The 16694-nt window shown below is 36.1% G+C and overlaps 1 protein-coding gene across 3 annotated transcripts in view; it reads left to right on the forward strand.

Moving 5' to 3' along the window:
- LOC135711054 (lysM and putative peptidoglycan-binding domain-containing protein 1-like) overlaps window positions 1-16694 on the forward strand; it is a 125985-nt gene that overhangs the window by 100033 nt on the left and 9258 nt on the right. The window contains exons 1-2 of one of the 3 annotated variants that reach the window (XM_065233796.1): window positions 13833-13933; window positions 14389-14613. In XM_065233796.1, coding sequence (XP_065089868.1) covers window positions 14413-14613 — 201 coding nt within the window. In that variant the 5' untranslated portion in view covers window positions 13833-13933; window positions 14389-14412. Of the gene's footprint in view, window positions 1-13832; window positions 13934-14316; window positions 14614-16694 lie in introns of those variants that run through there. The other 2 variants (XM_065233794.1, XM_065233795.1) reach the window with 2 other exon arrangements.

Below are 16694 nucleotides of genomic sequence, written 5' to 3' on the forward strand. Positions count from 1 at the left end.
ACCCATTATTTTCAGGCTGACGGGTATGAAAATCTTTAAATCGATTTATCTCCGTTAATATGGCTCTAATCGAGATTTGGAGGGTTTTTAGGTGTCAGAAATGTTTTCCCAAAAAAAAATGTTCCAAACCATTATTTTCAGGCTGACGGGTATGCAAATGTTCAAATCGATTTATCTCCGTTAATACGGCTCTAATCGAGATTTGGAGGGTTTTTAGGTGTCAGAAATTTTTTCCCAAAAAAAAATGTTCCAACCCATTATTTTCAGGCCGACGGGTATGAAAATATTTAAATCGATTTATCTCCGTTAATACGGCTCTAATCGAGATTTGGAGGGTTTTTAGGTGTCAAAATTTTTTTCCCAAAAAAAAATGTTCCTACCCATTATTTTCAGGCTGGCTGGTATGAAAATCTTTAAATCGATTTATCTCCGTTAATACGGCTCTAATCGAGATTTGGAGGGTTTTTAGGTGTCAAAATTTTTTTGCAAAAAAAAAATGTTCCTACCCATTATTTTCAGGCTGGCGGGTATGAAAATCTTTAAATCGATTTATCTCCGTTAATACGGCTCTAATCGAGATTTGGAGGGTTTTTAGGTGTCAGAAATTTTTTCCCAAAAAATAATGTTCCAACCCATTATTTTCAGGCTGACGGGTATGAAAATCTTTAAATCGATTAATCTCCGTTAATACGGCTCTAATCGAGATTTGGAGGGTTTTTAGGTGTCAAAATTTTTTTCCCGAAAAAAAATGATCCTACCCATTATTTTCAGGCTGGCTGGTATGAAAATCTTTAAATTGATTTATCTCCGTTAATACGGCTCTAATCGAGATTTGGAGGGTTTTTAGGTGTCAAAATTTTTTCCCTAAAAAAAAATGTTCCAACCCATTATTTTCAGGCTGGCGGGTATGAAAATCTTTAAATCGATTTATCTCCGTTAATACGGCTCTAATCGAGATTTGGAGGGTTTTTAGGTGTCAGAAATTTTTTCCCAAAAAAAATGTTTCTACCCATTATTTTCAGGCTGGCGGGTATGAAAATCTTTAAATCGATTTATCTCCGTTAATACGGCTCTAATCGAGATTTGGAGGGTTTTTAGCTGCCAAAATTTTTTTCCAAAAAAAAATGTTCTTACCCATTATTTTCAGGCTGGCGGGTATGAAAATCTTTAAATCGATTTATCTCCGTTAATACGGCTCTAATCGAGATTTGGAGGGTTTTTAGGTGTCAGAATTTTTTTCCCAAAAAAAAAATTCCTACCCATTATTTTCAGGATTGCTGGTATGAAAATCTTTAAATCGATTTATCTCCGTTAATACGGCTCTAATCGAGATTTGGAGGGTTTTTAGGTGTCAGAAATTTTTTCCCAAAAAAAAATGTTCCAACCCATTATTTTCAGGCTGACGGGTATGAAAATCTTTAAATCGATTTATCTCCGTTAATATGGCTCTAATCGAGATTTGGAGGGTTTTTAGGTGTCAGAAATTTTTTCCCAAAAAAAAATGTTCCTACCCATTATTTTCAGGCTGGCGGGTATGAAAATCTTTAAATCGATTTATCTCCGTTAATACGGCTCTAATCGAGATTTGGAGGGTTTTTAGGTGTCAGAAATTTTTTCCCAAAAAAAAATGTTCCAACCCATTATTTTCAGGCTGACGGGTATGAAAATCTTTAAATCGATTTATCTCCGTTAATACGGCTCTAATCGAGATTTGGAGGGTTTTTAGGTGTCAGAAATTTTTTCCCAAAAAAAAAAATGTTCCTACCCATTATTTTCAGGCTGGCGGGTATGAAAATCTTTAAATGGATTTATCTCCGTTAATACGGCTCTAATCAAGATTTGGAGGGTTTTTAGGTGTCAAAATTTTTTTCCCTAAAAAAAATGTTCCTACCCATTTTTTTCAGGCTGGCTGGTATGAAAATCTTTAAATCGATTTATCTCCGTTAATACGGCTCTAATCGAGATTTGGAGGGTTTTTAGGAGTCAAATTTTTTTTCCCAAAAAAAAATGTTCCTACCCATTATTTTCAGGCTGGCGGGTATGAAAATCTTTAAATCAATTTATCTCCGTTAATACGGCTCTAATCAAGATTTGGAGGGTTTTTAGGTGTCAGAAATTTTTACCTTAATAAAAACCCAACCCAATTATTTTCAGGCTGGCATGTATGAAAATCTTTAAATCGATTTATCTCCGTTAATACGGCTCTAATCGAGATTTGGAGGGTTTTTAGGTGTCAGAAATTTTTTCCCGAAAAAAATGTTGCTACCCATTATTTTCAGGCTGGCAGGTATGAAAAACTTTAAATCGATTTATCTCCGTTAATACGACACTAATCGAGATTTGGAGGGTTTTTAGGTGTCAGAAATTTTTTCCCAAAAAAAAATGTTCCTACCCATTTTTTTCAGGCTGGCGGGTATGAAAATCTTTAAATCGATTTATCTCCGTTAATACGGCTCTAATCAAGATTTGGAGGGTTTTTAGGTGTCAGAAATTTTTTCCCAAATTAAAATGTTCCAACCCATTATTTTCAGGCTGGCGGGTATGAAAATCTTTAAATCGATTTATCTCCGTTAATACGGCTCTAATCGAGATTTGGAGGGTTTTTAGGTGTCAGAAATTTTTTCCCAAATAAAAATGTTCCAACCCATTATTTTCAGGCTGGCGGGTATGAAAATCTTTAAATCGATTTATCTCCGTTAATACGGCTCTAATCGAGATTTGGAGGGTTTTAGGTGTCAAAAAAATTTTCCCAAAAAAAAAATGTTCCTACCCATTATTTTCAGGCTGACGGGTATGAAAATCTTTAAATCGATTTATCTCCGTTAATACGGCTCTAATCGAGATTTGGAGGGTTTTTAGCTGCCAAAATTTTTTTCCAAAAAAAAATGTTCTTACCCATTATTTTCAGGCTGGCGGGTATGAAAATCTTTAAATCGATTTATCTCCGTTAATACGGCTCTAATCGAGATTTGGAGGGTTTTTAGGTGTCAGAATTTTTTTCCCAAAAAAAAAATTCCTACCCATTATTTTCAGGATTGCTGGTATGAAAATCTTTAAATCGATTTATCTCCGTTAATACGGCTCTAATCGAGATTTGGAGGGTTTTTAGGTGTCAGAAATTTTTTCCCAAAAAAAAATGTTCCAACCCATTATTTTCAGGCTGACGGGTATGAAAATCTTTAAATCGATTTATCTCCGTTAATATGGCTCTAATCGAGATTTGGAGGGTTTTTAGGTGTCAGAAATTTTTTCCCAAAAAAAAATGTTCCTACCCATTATTTTCAGGCTGGCGGGTATGAAAATCTTTAAATCGATTTATCTCCGTTAATACGGCTCTAATCGAGATTTGGAGGGTTTTTAGGTGTCAGAAATTTTTTCCCAAAAAAAAATGTTCCTACCCATTTTTTTCAGGCTGGCAGGTATGAAAAACTTTAAATCGATTTATCTCCGTTAATACGACACTAATCGAGATTTGGAGGGTTTTTAGGTGTCAGAAATTTTTACCTTAATAAAAACCCAACCCAATTATTTTCAGGCTGGCATGTATGAAAATCTTTAAATCGATTTATCTCCGTTAATACGGCTCTAATCGAGATTTGGAGGGTTTTTAGGTGTCAGAAATTTTTTCCCGAAAAAAATGTTGCTACCCATTATTTTCAGGCTGGCAGGTATGAAAAACTTTAAATCGATTTATCTCCGTTAATACGACACTAATCGAGATTTGGAGGGTTTTTAGGTGTCAGAAATTTTTTCCCAAAAAAAAATGTTCCTACCCATTTTTTTCAGGCTGGCGGGTATGAAAATCTTTAAATCGATTTATCTCCGTTAATACGGCTCTAATCAAGATTTGGAGGGTTTTTAGGTGTCAGAAATTTTTTCCCAAATAAAAATGTTCCAACCCATTATTTTCAGGCTGGCGGGTATGAAAATCTTTAAATCGATTTATCTCCGTTAATACGGCTCTAATCGAGATTTGGAGGGTTTAAGGTGTCAAAAAAATTTTCCCAAAAAAAAATGTTCCAACCCATTATTTTCAGGCTGACGGGTATGAAAATCTTTAAATCGATTTATCTCCGTTAATATGGCTCTAATCGAGATTTGGAGGGTTTTTAGGTGTCAGAAATTTTTTCCCAAAAAAAAATGTTCCTACCCATTTTTTTCAGGCTGGCGGGTATGAAAATCTTTAAATCGATTTATCTCCGTTAATACGGCTCTAATCAAGATTTGGAGGGTTTTTAGGTGTCAGAAATTTTTTCCCAAATAAAAATGTTCCAACCCATTAATTTCAGGCTGGCGGGTATGAAAATCTTTAAATCGATTTATCTCCGTTAATACGGCTCTAATCGAGATTTGGAGGGTTTTAGGTGTCAAAAAAATTTTCCCAAAAAAAAATGTTCCAACCCATTATTTTCAGGCTGACGGGTATGAAAATCTTTAAATCGATTTATCTCCGTTAATATGGCTCTAATCGAGATTTGGAGGGTTTTTAGGTGTCAGAAATTTTTTCCCAAAAAAAAATGTTCCTACCCATTTTTTTCAGGCTGGCGGGTATGAAAATCTTTAAATCGATTTATCTCCGTTAATACGGCTCTAATCAAGATTTGGAGGGTTTTTAGGTGTCAGAAATTTTTTCCCAAAAAAAAATGTTCCAACCCATTATTTTCAGGCTGACGGGTATGAAAATCTTTAAATCGATTTATCTCCGTTAATACGGCTCTAATCGAGATTTGGAGGGTTTTTAGGTGTCAGAAATTTTTTCCCAAATAAAAATGTTCCAACCCATTATTTTCAGGCTGGCGGGTATGAAAATCTTTAAATCGATTTATCTCCGTTAATACGGCTCTAATCGAGATTTGGAGGGTTTTTAGGTGTCAGAAATTTTTTTCCCAAAAACAATGTTCCTACCCATTATTTTCAGGCTGGCGTGTATGAAAATCTTTAAATCGATTTATCTCCGTTAATACGGCTCTAATCGAGATTTGGAGGGTTTTCAGGAGTCAAATTTTTTTTCCAAAAAAAAAATGTTCCTACCCATTATTTTCAGGCTGGCGGGTATGAAAATCTATAAATCGATTTATCTCCGTTAATACGGCTCTAATCGAGATTTGGAGGGTTTTAAGGTGTCAGAAATTTTTTCCCAAAAAAAAATGTTCCTACCCATTATTTTCAGGCTGACGGGTATGAAAATCTTTAAATCGATTTATCTCCGTTAATACGGCTCTAATCGAGATTTGGAGGGTTTTTAGGTGTCAAAATTTTTTTCCCAAAAAAAAAAATGTTCCTACCCATTATTTTCAGGCTGACGGGTATGAAAATCTTTAAATCGATTTATCTCCGTTAATACGGCTCTAATCGAGATTTGGAGGGTTTTTAGGTGTCAAAATTTTTTTCCAAAAAAAAAATGTTCCTACCCATTATTTTCAGGCTGGCGGGTATGAAAATCTATAAATCGATTTATCTCCGTTAATACGGCTCTAATCGAGATTTGGAGGGTTTTTAGGTGTCAAAATTTTTTTCCCTAAAAAAAATGTTCCTACCCATTTTTTTCAGGCTGGCTGGTATGAAAATCTTTAAATCGATTTATCTCCGTTAATACGGCTCTAATCGAGATTTGGAGGGTTTTTAGGTGTCAAAATTTTTTTCCAAAAAAAAAATGTTCCTACCCATTATTTTCAGGCTGACGGGTATGAAAATCTTTAAATCGATTTATCTCCGTTAATACGGCTCTAATCGAGATTTGGAGGGTTTTTAGGTGTCAGAAATTTTTTCCCAAATAAAAATGTTCCAACCCATTATTTTCAGGCTGGCGGGTATGAAAATCTTTAAATCGATTTATCTCCGTTAATACGGCTCTAATCGAGATTTGGAGGGTTTTTAGGTGTCAGAAATTTTTTCCCAAAAAAAAAATGTTCCAACCCATTATTTTCAGGCTGACGGGTATGAAAATCTTTAAATCGATTTATCTCCGTTAATATGGCTCTAATCGAGATTTGGAGGGTTTTTAGGTGTCAGAAATGTTTTCCCAAAAAAAATGTTCCAACCCATTATTTTCAGGCTGACGGGTATGAAAATGTTTAAATTGATTTATCTCCGTTAATACGGCTCTAATCGAGATTTGGAGGGTTTTTAGGTGTCAGAAATTTTTTCCCAAATAAAAATGTTCCAACCCATTATTTTCAGGCTGGCGGGTATGTAAATCTTTAGATCGATTTATCTCCGTTAATACGGCTCTAATCGAGATTTGGAGGGTTTTAGGTGTCAAAAAAATTTTCCCAAAAAAAAAATGTTCCTACCCATTATTTTCAGGCTGACGGGTATGAAAATCTTTAAATCGATTTATCTCCGTTAATACGGCTCTAATCGAGATTTGGAGGGTTTTTAGGTGTCAGAAATTTTTTTCCCAAAAACAATGTTCCTACCCATTATTTTCAGGCTGGCGTGTATGAAAATCTTTAAATCGATTTATCTCCGTTAATACGGCTCTAATCGAGATTTGGAGGGTTTTTAGGAGTCAAATTTTTTTTCCAAAAAAAAAATGTTCCTACCCATTATTTTCAGGCTGGCGGGTATGAAAATCTATAAATCGATTTATCTCCGTTAATACGGCTCTAATCGAGATTTGGAGGGTTTTAAGGTGTCAGAAATTTTTTCCCAAAAAAAAATGTTCCTACCCATTATTTTCAGGCTGACGGGTATGAAAATCTTTAAATCGATTTATCTCCGTTAATACGGCTCTAATCGAGATTTGGAGGGTTTTTAGTTGTCAAAATTTTTTACCCAAAAAATAAAAATGTTCCTACCCATTATTTTCAGGCTGACGGGTATGAAAATCTTTAAATCGATTTATCTCCGTTAATACGGCTCTAATCGAGATTTGGAGGGTTTTTAGGTGTCAAAATTTTTTTCCCAAAAAAAAATGTTCCTACCCATTATTTTCAGGCTGGCGGGTATGAAAATCTTTAAATCGATTTATCTCCGTTAATACGGCTCTAATCGAGATTTGGAGGGTTTTTAGGTGTCAGAAATTTTTTCCCAAAAAAAAATGTTCCAACCCATTATTTTCAGGCTGACGGGTATGAAAATCTTTAAATCGATTTATCTCCGTTAATACCGCTCTAATCGAGATTTGGAGGGTTTTTAGGTGTCAGAAATTTTTTCTTAAAAAAAAAATGTTCCAACCCATTATTTTCAGGCTGACGGGTATGAAAATCTTTAAATCGATTTATCTCCGTTAATACGGCTCTAATCGAGATTTGGAGGGTTTTTAGGTGTCAAAATTTTTTTCCCAAAAAAAATGTTCCTACCTATTATTTTCAGGCTGGCGGGTATGAAAATCTTTAAATCGATTTATCTCCGTTAATACGGCTCTAATCGAGATTTGGAGGGTTTTTAGGTGTCAAAATTTTTTTCCCAAAAAAAAATGTTCCTACCCATTATTTTCAGGCTGGCTGGTATGAAAATCTTTAAATCGATTTATCTCCGTTAATACGGCTCTAATCGAGATTTGGAGGGTTTTTAGGTGTCAAAATTTTTTTCCCAAAAAAAAATGTTCCTACCCATTATTTTCAGGCTGACGGGTATGAAAATCTTTAAATCGATTTATCTCCGTTAATACGGCTCTAATCGAGATTTGGAGGGTTTTTAGGTGTCAGAAATTTTTTCCCAAAAAAAAAATGTTCCAACCCATTATTTTCAGGCTGACGGGTATGAAAATCTTTAAATCGATTTATCTCCGTTAATATGGCTCTAATCGAGATTTGGAGGGTTTTTAGGTGTCAGAAATGTTTTCCCAAAAAAAATGTTCCAACCCATTATTTTCAGGCTGACGGGTATGAAAATGTTTAAATTGATTTATCTCCGTATACGGCTCTAATCGAGATTTGGAGGGTTTTTAGGTGTCAGAAATTTTTTCCCAAAAAAAAATGTTCCAACCCATTATTTTCAGGCTGACGGGTATGAAAATCTTTAAATCGATTTATCTCCGTTAATACGGCTCTAATCGAGATTTGGAGGGTTTTTAGGTGTCAAAATTTTTTTCCCAAAAAAAATGTTCCTACCTATTATTTTCAGGCTGGCGGGTATGAAAATCTTTAAATCGATTTATCTCCGTTAATACGGCTCTAATCGAGATTTGGAGGGTTTTTAGGTGTCAGAAATTTTTTCCCAAAAAAAATGTTTCTACCCATTATTTTCAGGCTGGCGGGTATGAAAATCTTTAAATCGATTTATCTCCGTTAATACGGCTCTAATCGAGATTTGGAGGGTTTTTAGGTGTAAAAATTTTTTTCCCAAAAAAAAATGTTCCTACCCATTATTTTCAGGCTGGCTGGTATGAAAATCTTTAAATCGATTTATCTCCGTTAATACGGCTCTAATCGAGATTTGGAGGGTTTTTAGGTGTCAGAAATTTTTTCCCAAAAAAATAAATTGTTCCAACCCATTATTTTCAGGCTGACGGGTATGAAAATCTTTAAATCGATTTATCTCCGTTAATACGGCTCTAATCGAGATTTGGAGGGTTTTGAGGTGTCAGAAATTTTTTCCCAAAAAAAAAAAATGTTCCAACCCATTATTTTCAGGCTGATGGGTATGAAAATCTTTAAATCGATTTATCTCCGTTAATACGGCTCTAATCGAGATTTGGAGGGTTTTTAGGTGTCAGAAATTTTTTCCCAAAAAATAAATTGTTCCAACCCATTATTTTCAGGCTGACGGGTATGAAAATCTTTAAATCGATTTATCTCCGTTAATACGGCTCTAATCGAGATTTGGAGGGTTTTAAGGTGTCAGAAATTTTTTCCCAAAAAAATAAAATGTTCCAACCCATTATTTTCAGGCTGACGGGTATGAAAATCTTTAAATCGATTTATCTCCGTTAATACGGCTCTAATCGAGATTTGGAGGGTTTTTAGGTGTCAAAATTTTTTTCCCAAAAAAAATGTTCCTACCTATTATTTTCAGGCTGGCGGGTATGAAAATCTTTAAATCGATTTATCTCCGTTAATACGGCTCTAATCAAGATTTGGAGGGTGTTTAGGTGTCAAAATTTTTTTCCCAAAGAAAAATGTTCCTACCCATTATTTTCAGGCTGGCTGGTATGAAAATCTTTAAATCGATTTATCTCCGTTAATACGGCTCTAATCGAGATTTGGAGGGTTTTTAGGTGTCAAAATTTTTTTGCAAAAAAAAAATGTTCCTACCCATTATTTTCAGGGTGGCGGGTATGAAAATCTTTAAATCGATTTATCTCCGTTAATACGGCTCTAATCGAGATTTGGAGGGTTTTTAGGTGTCAGAAATTTTTTCCCAAAAAAAAATGTTCCAACCCATTATTTTCAGGCTGACGGGTATGAAAATCTTTAAATCGATTTATCTCCGTTAATACGGCTCTAACCGAGATTTGGAGGGTTTATAGGTGTCAAAATTTTTTTCCCGAAAAAAAATGATCCTACCCATTATTTTCAGGCTGGCTGGTATGAAAATCTTTAAATCGATTTATCTCCGTTAATACGGCTCTAATCGAGATTTGGAGGGTTTTTAGGTGTCAAAATTTTTTTGCAAAAAAAAAATGTTCCTACCCATTATTTTCAGGCTGGCGGGTATGAAAATCTTTAAATCGATTTATCTCCGTTAATACGGCTCTAATCGAGATTTGGAGGGTTTTAAGGTGTCAGAAATTTTTTCCCTAAAAAAAAATGTTCCAACCCATTATTTTCAGGCTGGCGGGTATGAAAATCTTTAAATCGATTTATCTCCGTTAATACGGCTCTAATCGAGATTTGGAGGGTTTTTAGGTGTCAGAAATTTTTTCCCAAAAAAAATGTTTCTACCCATTATTTTCAGGCTGGCTGGTATGAAAATCTTTAAATCGATTTATCTCCGTTAATACGGCTCTAATCGAGATTTGGAGGGTTTTTAGGAGTCAAATTTTTTTTCCCAAAAAAAATGTTCCTACCCATTATTTTCAGGCTGGCTGGTATGAAAATCTTTAAATCGATTTATCTCCGTTAATACGGTTCTAATCGAGATTTGGAGGGTTTTTAGGTGTCAACATTTTTTTCCCAAAAAAAAATGTTCCTACCCATTATTTTCAGGCTGGCTGGTATGAAAATCTTTAAATCGATTTATCTCCGTTAATACGGCTCTAATCGAGATTTGGAGGGTTTTTAGGTGTCAGAAATTTTTTCCCAAAAAAAAATGTTCCAACCCATTATTTTCAGGCTGACGGGTATGAAAATCTTTAAATCGATTTATCTCCGTTAATATGGCTCTAATCGAGATTTGGAGGGTTTTTAGGTGTCAGAAATTTTTTCCCAAAAAAAAAATGTTCCAACCCATTATTTTCAGGCTGACGGGTATGAAAATCTTTAAATCGATTTATCTCCGTTAATACGGCTCTAATCGAGATTTGGAGGGTTTTTAGGAGTCAAATTTTTTTTCCCAAAAAAAAATGTTCCTACCCATTATTTTCAGGCTGGCGGGTATGAAAATCTTTAAATCGATTTATCTCCGTTAATACGGCTCTAATCGAGATTTGGAGGGTTTTTAGGTGTCAGAATTTTTTTCCCAAAAAAAATGTTCCAACCCATTATTTTCAGGCTGACGGTTATGAAAATCTTTAAATCGATTTATCTCCGTTAATACGGCTCTAATCGAGATTTGGAGGGTTTTCAGGTGTTAGAATTTTTTTCCCAAAAAAAAAATGTTCCTACCCATTATTTTCAGGCTGGCGGGTATGAAAATCTTTAAATCGATTTATCTCCGTTAATACGGCTCTAATCGAGATTTGGAGGGTTTTTAGGTGTCAGAATTTTTTTCCCAAAAAAAAATGTTCCAACCCATTATTTTCAGGCTGTCGGTTATGAAAATCTTTAAATCGATTTATCTCCGTTAATACGGCTCTAATCGAGATTTGGAGGGTTTTTAGGAGTCAAATTTTTTTTCCCAAAAAAAAATGTTCCTACCCATTATTTTCAGGCTGGTGGGTATGAAAATCTTTAAATCGATTTATCTCCGTTAATACGGCTCTAATCGAGATTTGGAGGGTTTTTAGGTGTCAGAATTTTTTTCCCAAAAAAAAATGTTCCAACCCATTATTTTCAGGCTGACGGTTATGAAAATCTTTAAATGGATTTATCTCCGTTAATACGGCTCTAATCAAGATTTTGAGGGTTTTTAGGTGTCAGAATTTTTTTTCCTAAAAAAAAAATGTTCCAACCCATTATTTTTAAGCTGGTGGGTATGAAAATCTTTAAATCGATTTATCTCCGTTAATACGGCTCTAATCGAGATTTGAAGGGTTTTTAGGTGTCAGAATTTTTTCCCAATAAAAAATGTTCCTACCCATTATTTTCAGGCTGGCGGGTATGAAAATCTTTAAATCGATTTATCTCCGTTAATACGGCTCTAATCAAGATTTGGAGGGTTTTTAGGTGTCAGAAATTTTTTCCTTAAAAAAAACCCAACCCAATTATTTTCAGGCTGGCATGAATGAAAATCTTTAAATCGATTTATCTCCGTTAATACGGCTCTAATCGAGATTTGGAGGGTTTTTAGGTGTCAGAATTTTTTCCCAATAAAAAATGTTCCTACCCATTATTTTCAGGCTGGCGGGTATGAAAATCTTTAAATCGATTTATCTCCGTTAATACGGCTCTAATCGAGATTTGGAGGGTTTTTAGGTGTCAGAAATTTTTTCCTTAAAAAAAACCCAACCCAATTATTTTCAGGCTGGCATGTATGAAAATCTTTAAATCGATTTATCTCCGTTAATACGGCTCTAATCGAGATTTGGAGGGTTTTAAGGTGTCAAAAATTTTTTCTCAAATAAAAATGTTCCAACCCATTATTTTCAGGCTGGCGGGTATGAAAATCTTTAAATCGATTTATCTCCGTTAATACGGCTCTAATCGAGATTTTGAGGGTTTTAGGTGTCAGAATTTTTTTTCAGAAAAAAAAGTCCCAACCCATTATTTTCAGGATAGCGGATATGAAAATCTTTAAGTCGATTTATCTCCGTTAATACGGCTCTAATCGAGATTTGGAGGGTTTTTAGGTGTCAAAAAAAATTTTCCAAAAAAAAATGTTCCAACCCATTATTTTCAGGCTGGCGGGTATGAAAATCTTTAAATTGATTTATCTCCGTTAATACGGCTCTTATCGAGATTTGGAGGGTTTTTAGTTGTCAAAATTTTTTTCTCAAATAAAAATGTTCCAACCCATTATTTTTAAGCTGGTGGGTATGAAAATCTTTAAATCGATTTATCTCCGTTAATACGGCTCTAATCGAGATTTGGAGGGTTTTTAGGTGTCAGAATTTTTTCCCAATAAAAAATGTTCCTACCCATTATTTTCAGGCTGGCGGGTATGAAAATCTTTAAATCGATTTATCTCCGTTAATACGGCTCTAATCGAGATTTGGAGGGTTTTTAGGTGTCAGAAATTTTTTCCTTAAAAAAAACCCAACCCAATTATTTTCAGGCTGGCATGTATGAAAATCTTTAAATCGATTTATCTCCGTTAATACGGCTCTAATCGAGATTTGGAGGGTTTTAAGGTGTCAAAAATTTTTTCACAAAAAAAATGTTGCTACCCATTATTTTCAGGCTGGCGGGTATGAAAAACTTTAAATCGATTTATCTCCGTTAATACGGCTCTAATCGAGATTTTGAGGGTTTTTAGGTGTCAGAGTTTTTTTCAGAAAAAAAAGTCCCAACCCATTATTTTCAGGATAGCGGATATGAAAATCTTTAAATCGATTTATCTCCGTTAATACGGCTCTAATCGAGATTTGGAGGGTTTTTAGGAGTCAAAATTTTTTTCCCAAAAAAATGTTCTTACCCATTATTTTCAGGCTGGCGGGTATGAAAATCTTTAAATTGATTTATCTCCGTTAATACGGCTCTAATCGAGATTTGGAGGGTTTTTAGGTGTCAAAATTTTTTTCCCAAAAAAAAATGTTCCTACCCATTATTTTCAGGCTGGCGGGTATGAAAATCTTTAAATCGATTTATCTCCGTTAATACGGCTCTAATCGAGATTTGGAGGGTTTTTAGGTGTCAAAATTTTTTCCCAAAAAAAAATGTTCCTACCCATTACTTTCAGGCTGACGGGTATGAAAATCTTTAAATCGATTTATCTCCGTTAATACGACTCTAATCGAGATTTGGAGGGTTTTTAGATGTCAGAATTTTTTTCCCCAAAAACAATGTCCCAATGCATTATTTTCACGCTGGCGGGTATGGAAAATCTTTAAATCGATTTATCTCCGTTAATACGGCTCTAATCGAGATTTGGAGGGTTTCTAGGTATCACATTTTTTTTCCTTAAAAAAAAATTTCCCAACCCATCATTTTCAGGCTGGCGGGTATGAAAATCTTTAAATTGATTTATCTCCGTTAATACGGCTCTAATCGAGATTTGAAGGGTGTTTACGTATCTGAATTTTTTTCCCTCTATGAGCTGTCACGTCGGTTCTTCGGTGGTGATAGGACCACTAAAAAGCGTTTGGATTTCGTACAATTATAGAAAAGAAAATCACAAATGTAGCTGTCTATATCGGGTCATTACTGTAATCCCGAATAGTAATTTGCCAAAAAAGTATATAGGAATTTCTATCTGTGCAGTTGGCTTGAACATTCACATGCTAATTTGAGACAACCTTTATTTAAATCTGCAGATAAATCTTGGTGTTGCCTTTTAACGCCCATATACATGTATAAGTATATATTTAATACTTCATGAACGCACTCCGGACTAACAAAAGAGAACAGCGTGCGCCAGCTCTCTCGCGCGACTCTCGCTTTTGTTTTTGCATTGTATGCACATGTGTGCATTGCACTCTGACGCGTGTAAATGTCAAAACTAGGAGAAAACACTGTCAGAAGAAGTGGGTGCGAAGTCAGAAAAGTGTCATGTAACGTGAGCAAAAGAGGTAAAAATATCTCGTACTTTTTAAGGCCAGGAGAAAAACGAAAGCGAAAATTTCTGTGGCAAAACCTGACCAATATTTTGATCTGTGCAGTGTTTTTTTTTTTAAATAGTGAAATCTCAAACCTTTCCTGAAATCACTTGCTCCATCCTGAGCAGAAAGTATTTTTCGGTCATAAAGACTAACGTTAGCAGAAGTGAAATATCTGCCTTCTGTTTTCTCAGTCTGGAGAAAAAAGACATTTGATTTTGGAGAAAAAAAATAAACAGCTTTCATTGTCGTTTCCATCGCCAACCAGCAGTAGTTTTGTGTCTCGAATATCATAACAATTGCCCGCGCCCGAGCTTTATTGATTAACTTTCCATTTCACGCTCTTCACGACGGAGCTAAAGGAAATAGCTAATGATTCTACTTCCCGTTGTGTCTCAACATCCAATGGTGCATATTCGTCTCGACAGTTCGTAAAGCTAGTCTCAGACGGGATGGAGGACGAAACGATCTTCGGCGAGAAGCAATCGATACGGGACTCGGCCCGGGCGTTGAAAAAATATGGCAGCATTTCCGGCGGAAGCAGTGGGAGCGGTGGCAGTCGATCGCCAGCCCTCAGCTCGGATGCACTCATCCGACATGACGTGGAGCAGACGGATACGCTACAAGGAATTGCGCTGAAATATGGATGCAGTGTAAGTAGCTTTTTTGCTATTAGTATTACATTTTAGATAGGTAGGTAAGTACTCACCAGTTTTATCTATATATGCCTCGCACTCGAGAGGAGAGATAAAATTTGATTGCCCACATGTAGAGTGTATATAGGTTTTGCTGTTTATTCTGGTGGTGCTAAATTTATGTAGGCAGGGTACCCATTTCGCGGATAAATCCTAACAAAATACATACCTAGTAGTTTCCTAATCGGAAAAGATGGGAATTCGAAATCACAATTGAACTATTAGCGATTAGGCTAACTGTAGGATGTACCTATAAGAAAGTGTTTTACAAATTCATTCAGGGTTACTGTCTGATAAAATTTCCAATGTATTGTTGTATGATCCCTTTAAAAAAAGTTGTGATGAAAATTACTTGCATAGGTACCTACTTACAATTCAAAATGACCAACACGTGGAATCCAAACTAACATTTTTAGCTATAGAATAGTTTATACAGGCAAAAATTGGCTTCCAACATTTCACAGAAACCGATTTCGCAGAAAGACCATTTTACGGTGAACTCTTGTTTGTATTCCCTACAAAGTTGCTTCATAACACTCCAAGAAATCTCGGAAAATCATAATTAAATTTTCTTCAAGAATTCAATCAAATTTCACTTCATAATTCTCCTTAAAAATTTTCTTAATTGTTTCGCATATTCGGCAGATATTTCCCGTGGAAGGTAACCGCTTCAAAAGGATCTTGAATCTCTTTTCATAATTCTTTGAAATTTTGCTCAGAATTATCTCCAAATGCTCTTCTGAATTCTATTGTAAATTTCTATAGATTTTTTAGCATTCGCTAAATAGTTAAAGGCATTGCGTATGCTGTCCGGGATTCCGTTGTGAACTTGGATGTTCTGGAAGCAGGGGCAGTTCACGACCATTATAGTGTTGCAGGCGTCGCATCACTTCCGAAAAGAGGTAGCGCTACCCATATTATGGGTTACTCGGGTGTGTCCAGATCGGGGCCGAGATAAGACCTGTTGTTCCCGTCGACTCGTAGTGTCCTTCCATTTGAAGATGTCACCCTTTATTTTCCCTAAGAACGGTCCTCTTTTTGTAACCCACTGTAGGTTCCAGGCGTCTCTAAGGGTTGCTTTCACCCATGTTTTAATGGCTGAACTGGGAACACATGGGGTAGTCATCTGACCGGATGGTCCGCTTCGCATGAGGTGTTCGGCGGTGCGGTCTTTTGTATTGGATTCAGGGATGTTTTGATGTTGCTGAATTCAAGACATATAGAACGCTGGCAGAATCTGATAGGCCGCAAATGGGCGTGGTGCCTAAGTAGATTGCCGCTACTCCGTATCCTACTTTTCCCGCAGCCTTGGAGCCGTCCGTGAAGCGGTGTTGAAAAATGCCTTATTTAGTTCTGAGTAGCTCCGATAGGTGGCTGTGCATAGGGCGATAATTGTTCCCTGTCCCAAAACCGCTTGGCAATCGAAAGGTTGGTTCTGTCCATCCTCTGGCTCCGATCCAGCTTAACCTAGACACGGGTGGGAGCTCCTGATAGACCAGGCTTCCTAGGGCTCTATTCGCTTCTCTGAGGGAGGACAAACACCTCGTGGTTCCTAGTGGTCTTTTCTAGGTAACTGGATGTTCTGCAGCTCAACGTTTCGACGATTTGATATTCGGAACGGATCACATGGAACATGGTTGTAGAGTCTTTGGAGAGGCAGGTTAGCTCAATCCCATAAAATATTCTACTGTTTACGGTGGCCTTCGCTACCTTTAGTCGGATCTCTCTGTTGCTGCTGCGGTTTAGTCGCGTGCGGCAATTAGATTTAGTGTCAGTAAAGTGTGCGTTGAACCTCAGCTTCCGGTCCAGACGCACTCCAAGAACCTGGATGATCTATTTGTTGGGTATCAGAATGTTGTTCACTAAGATGTTCGTTGGTAGCGGCCGATGGCGGGAGCGGCATAGATAGGAAACCACGCTCTTTTCTGGGGACAATACGAAGCCGGCCCTGGAGGCCCATCTTGAAATGATACAGCAGCTTGTAATTTTCGTACCAGTAAGCCGATAAAAGCTGGGTTTATTCCCAGCTGCCTGAAGAA

This window comes from Ochlerotatus camptorhynchus, unplaced genomic scaffold (assembly GCF_037179485.1).
Source record: "Ochlerotatus camptorhynchus isolate MF236.1 unplaced genomic scaffold, CSIRO-AGI_Acam_v1.1 ptg000417l, whole genome shotgun sequence".
Classification (NCBI taxonomy): domain Eukaryota; kingdom Metazoa; phylum Arthropoda; class Insecta; order Diptera; family Culicidae; genus Ochlerotatus; species Ochlerotatus camptorhynchus.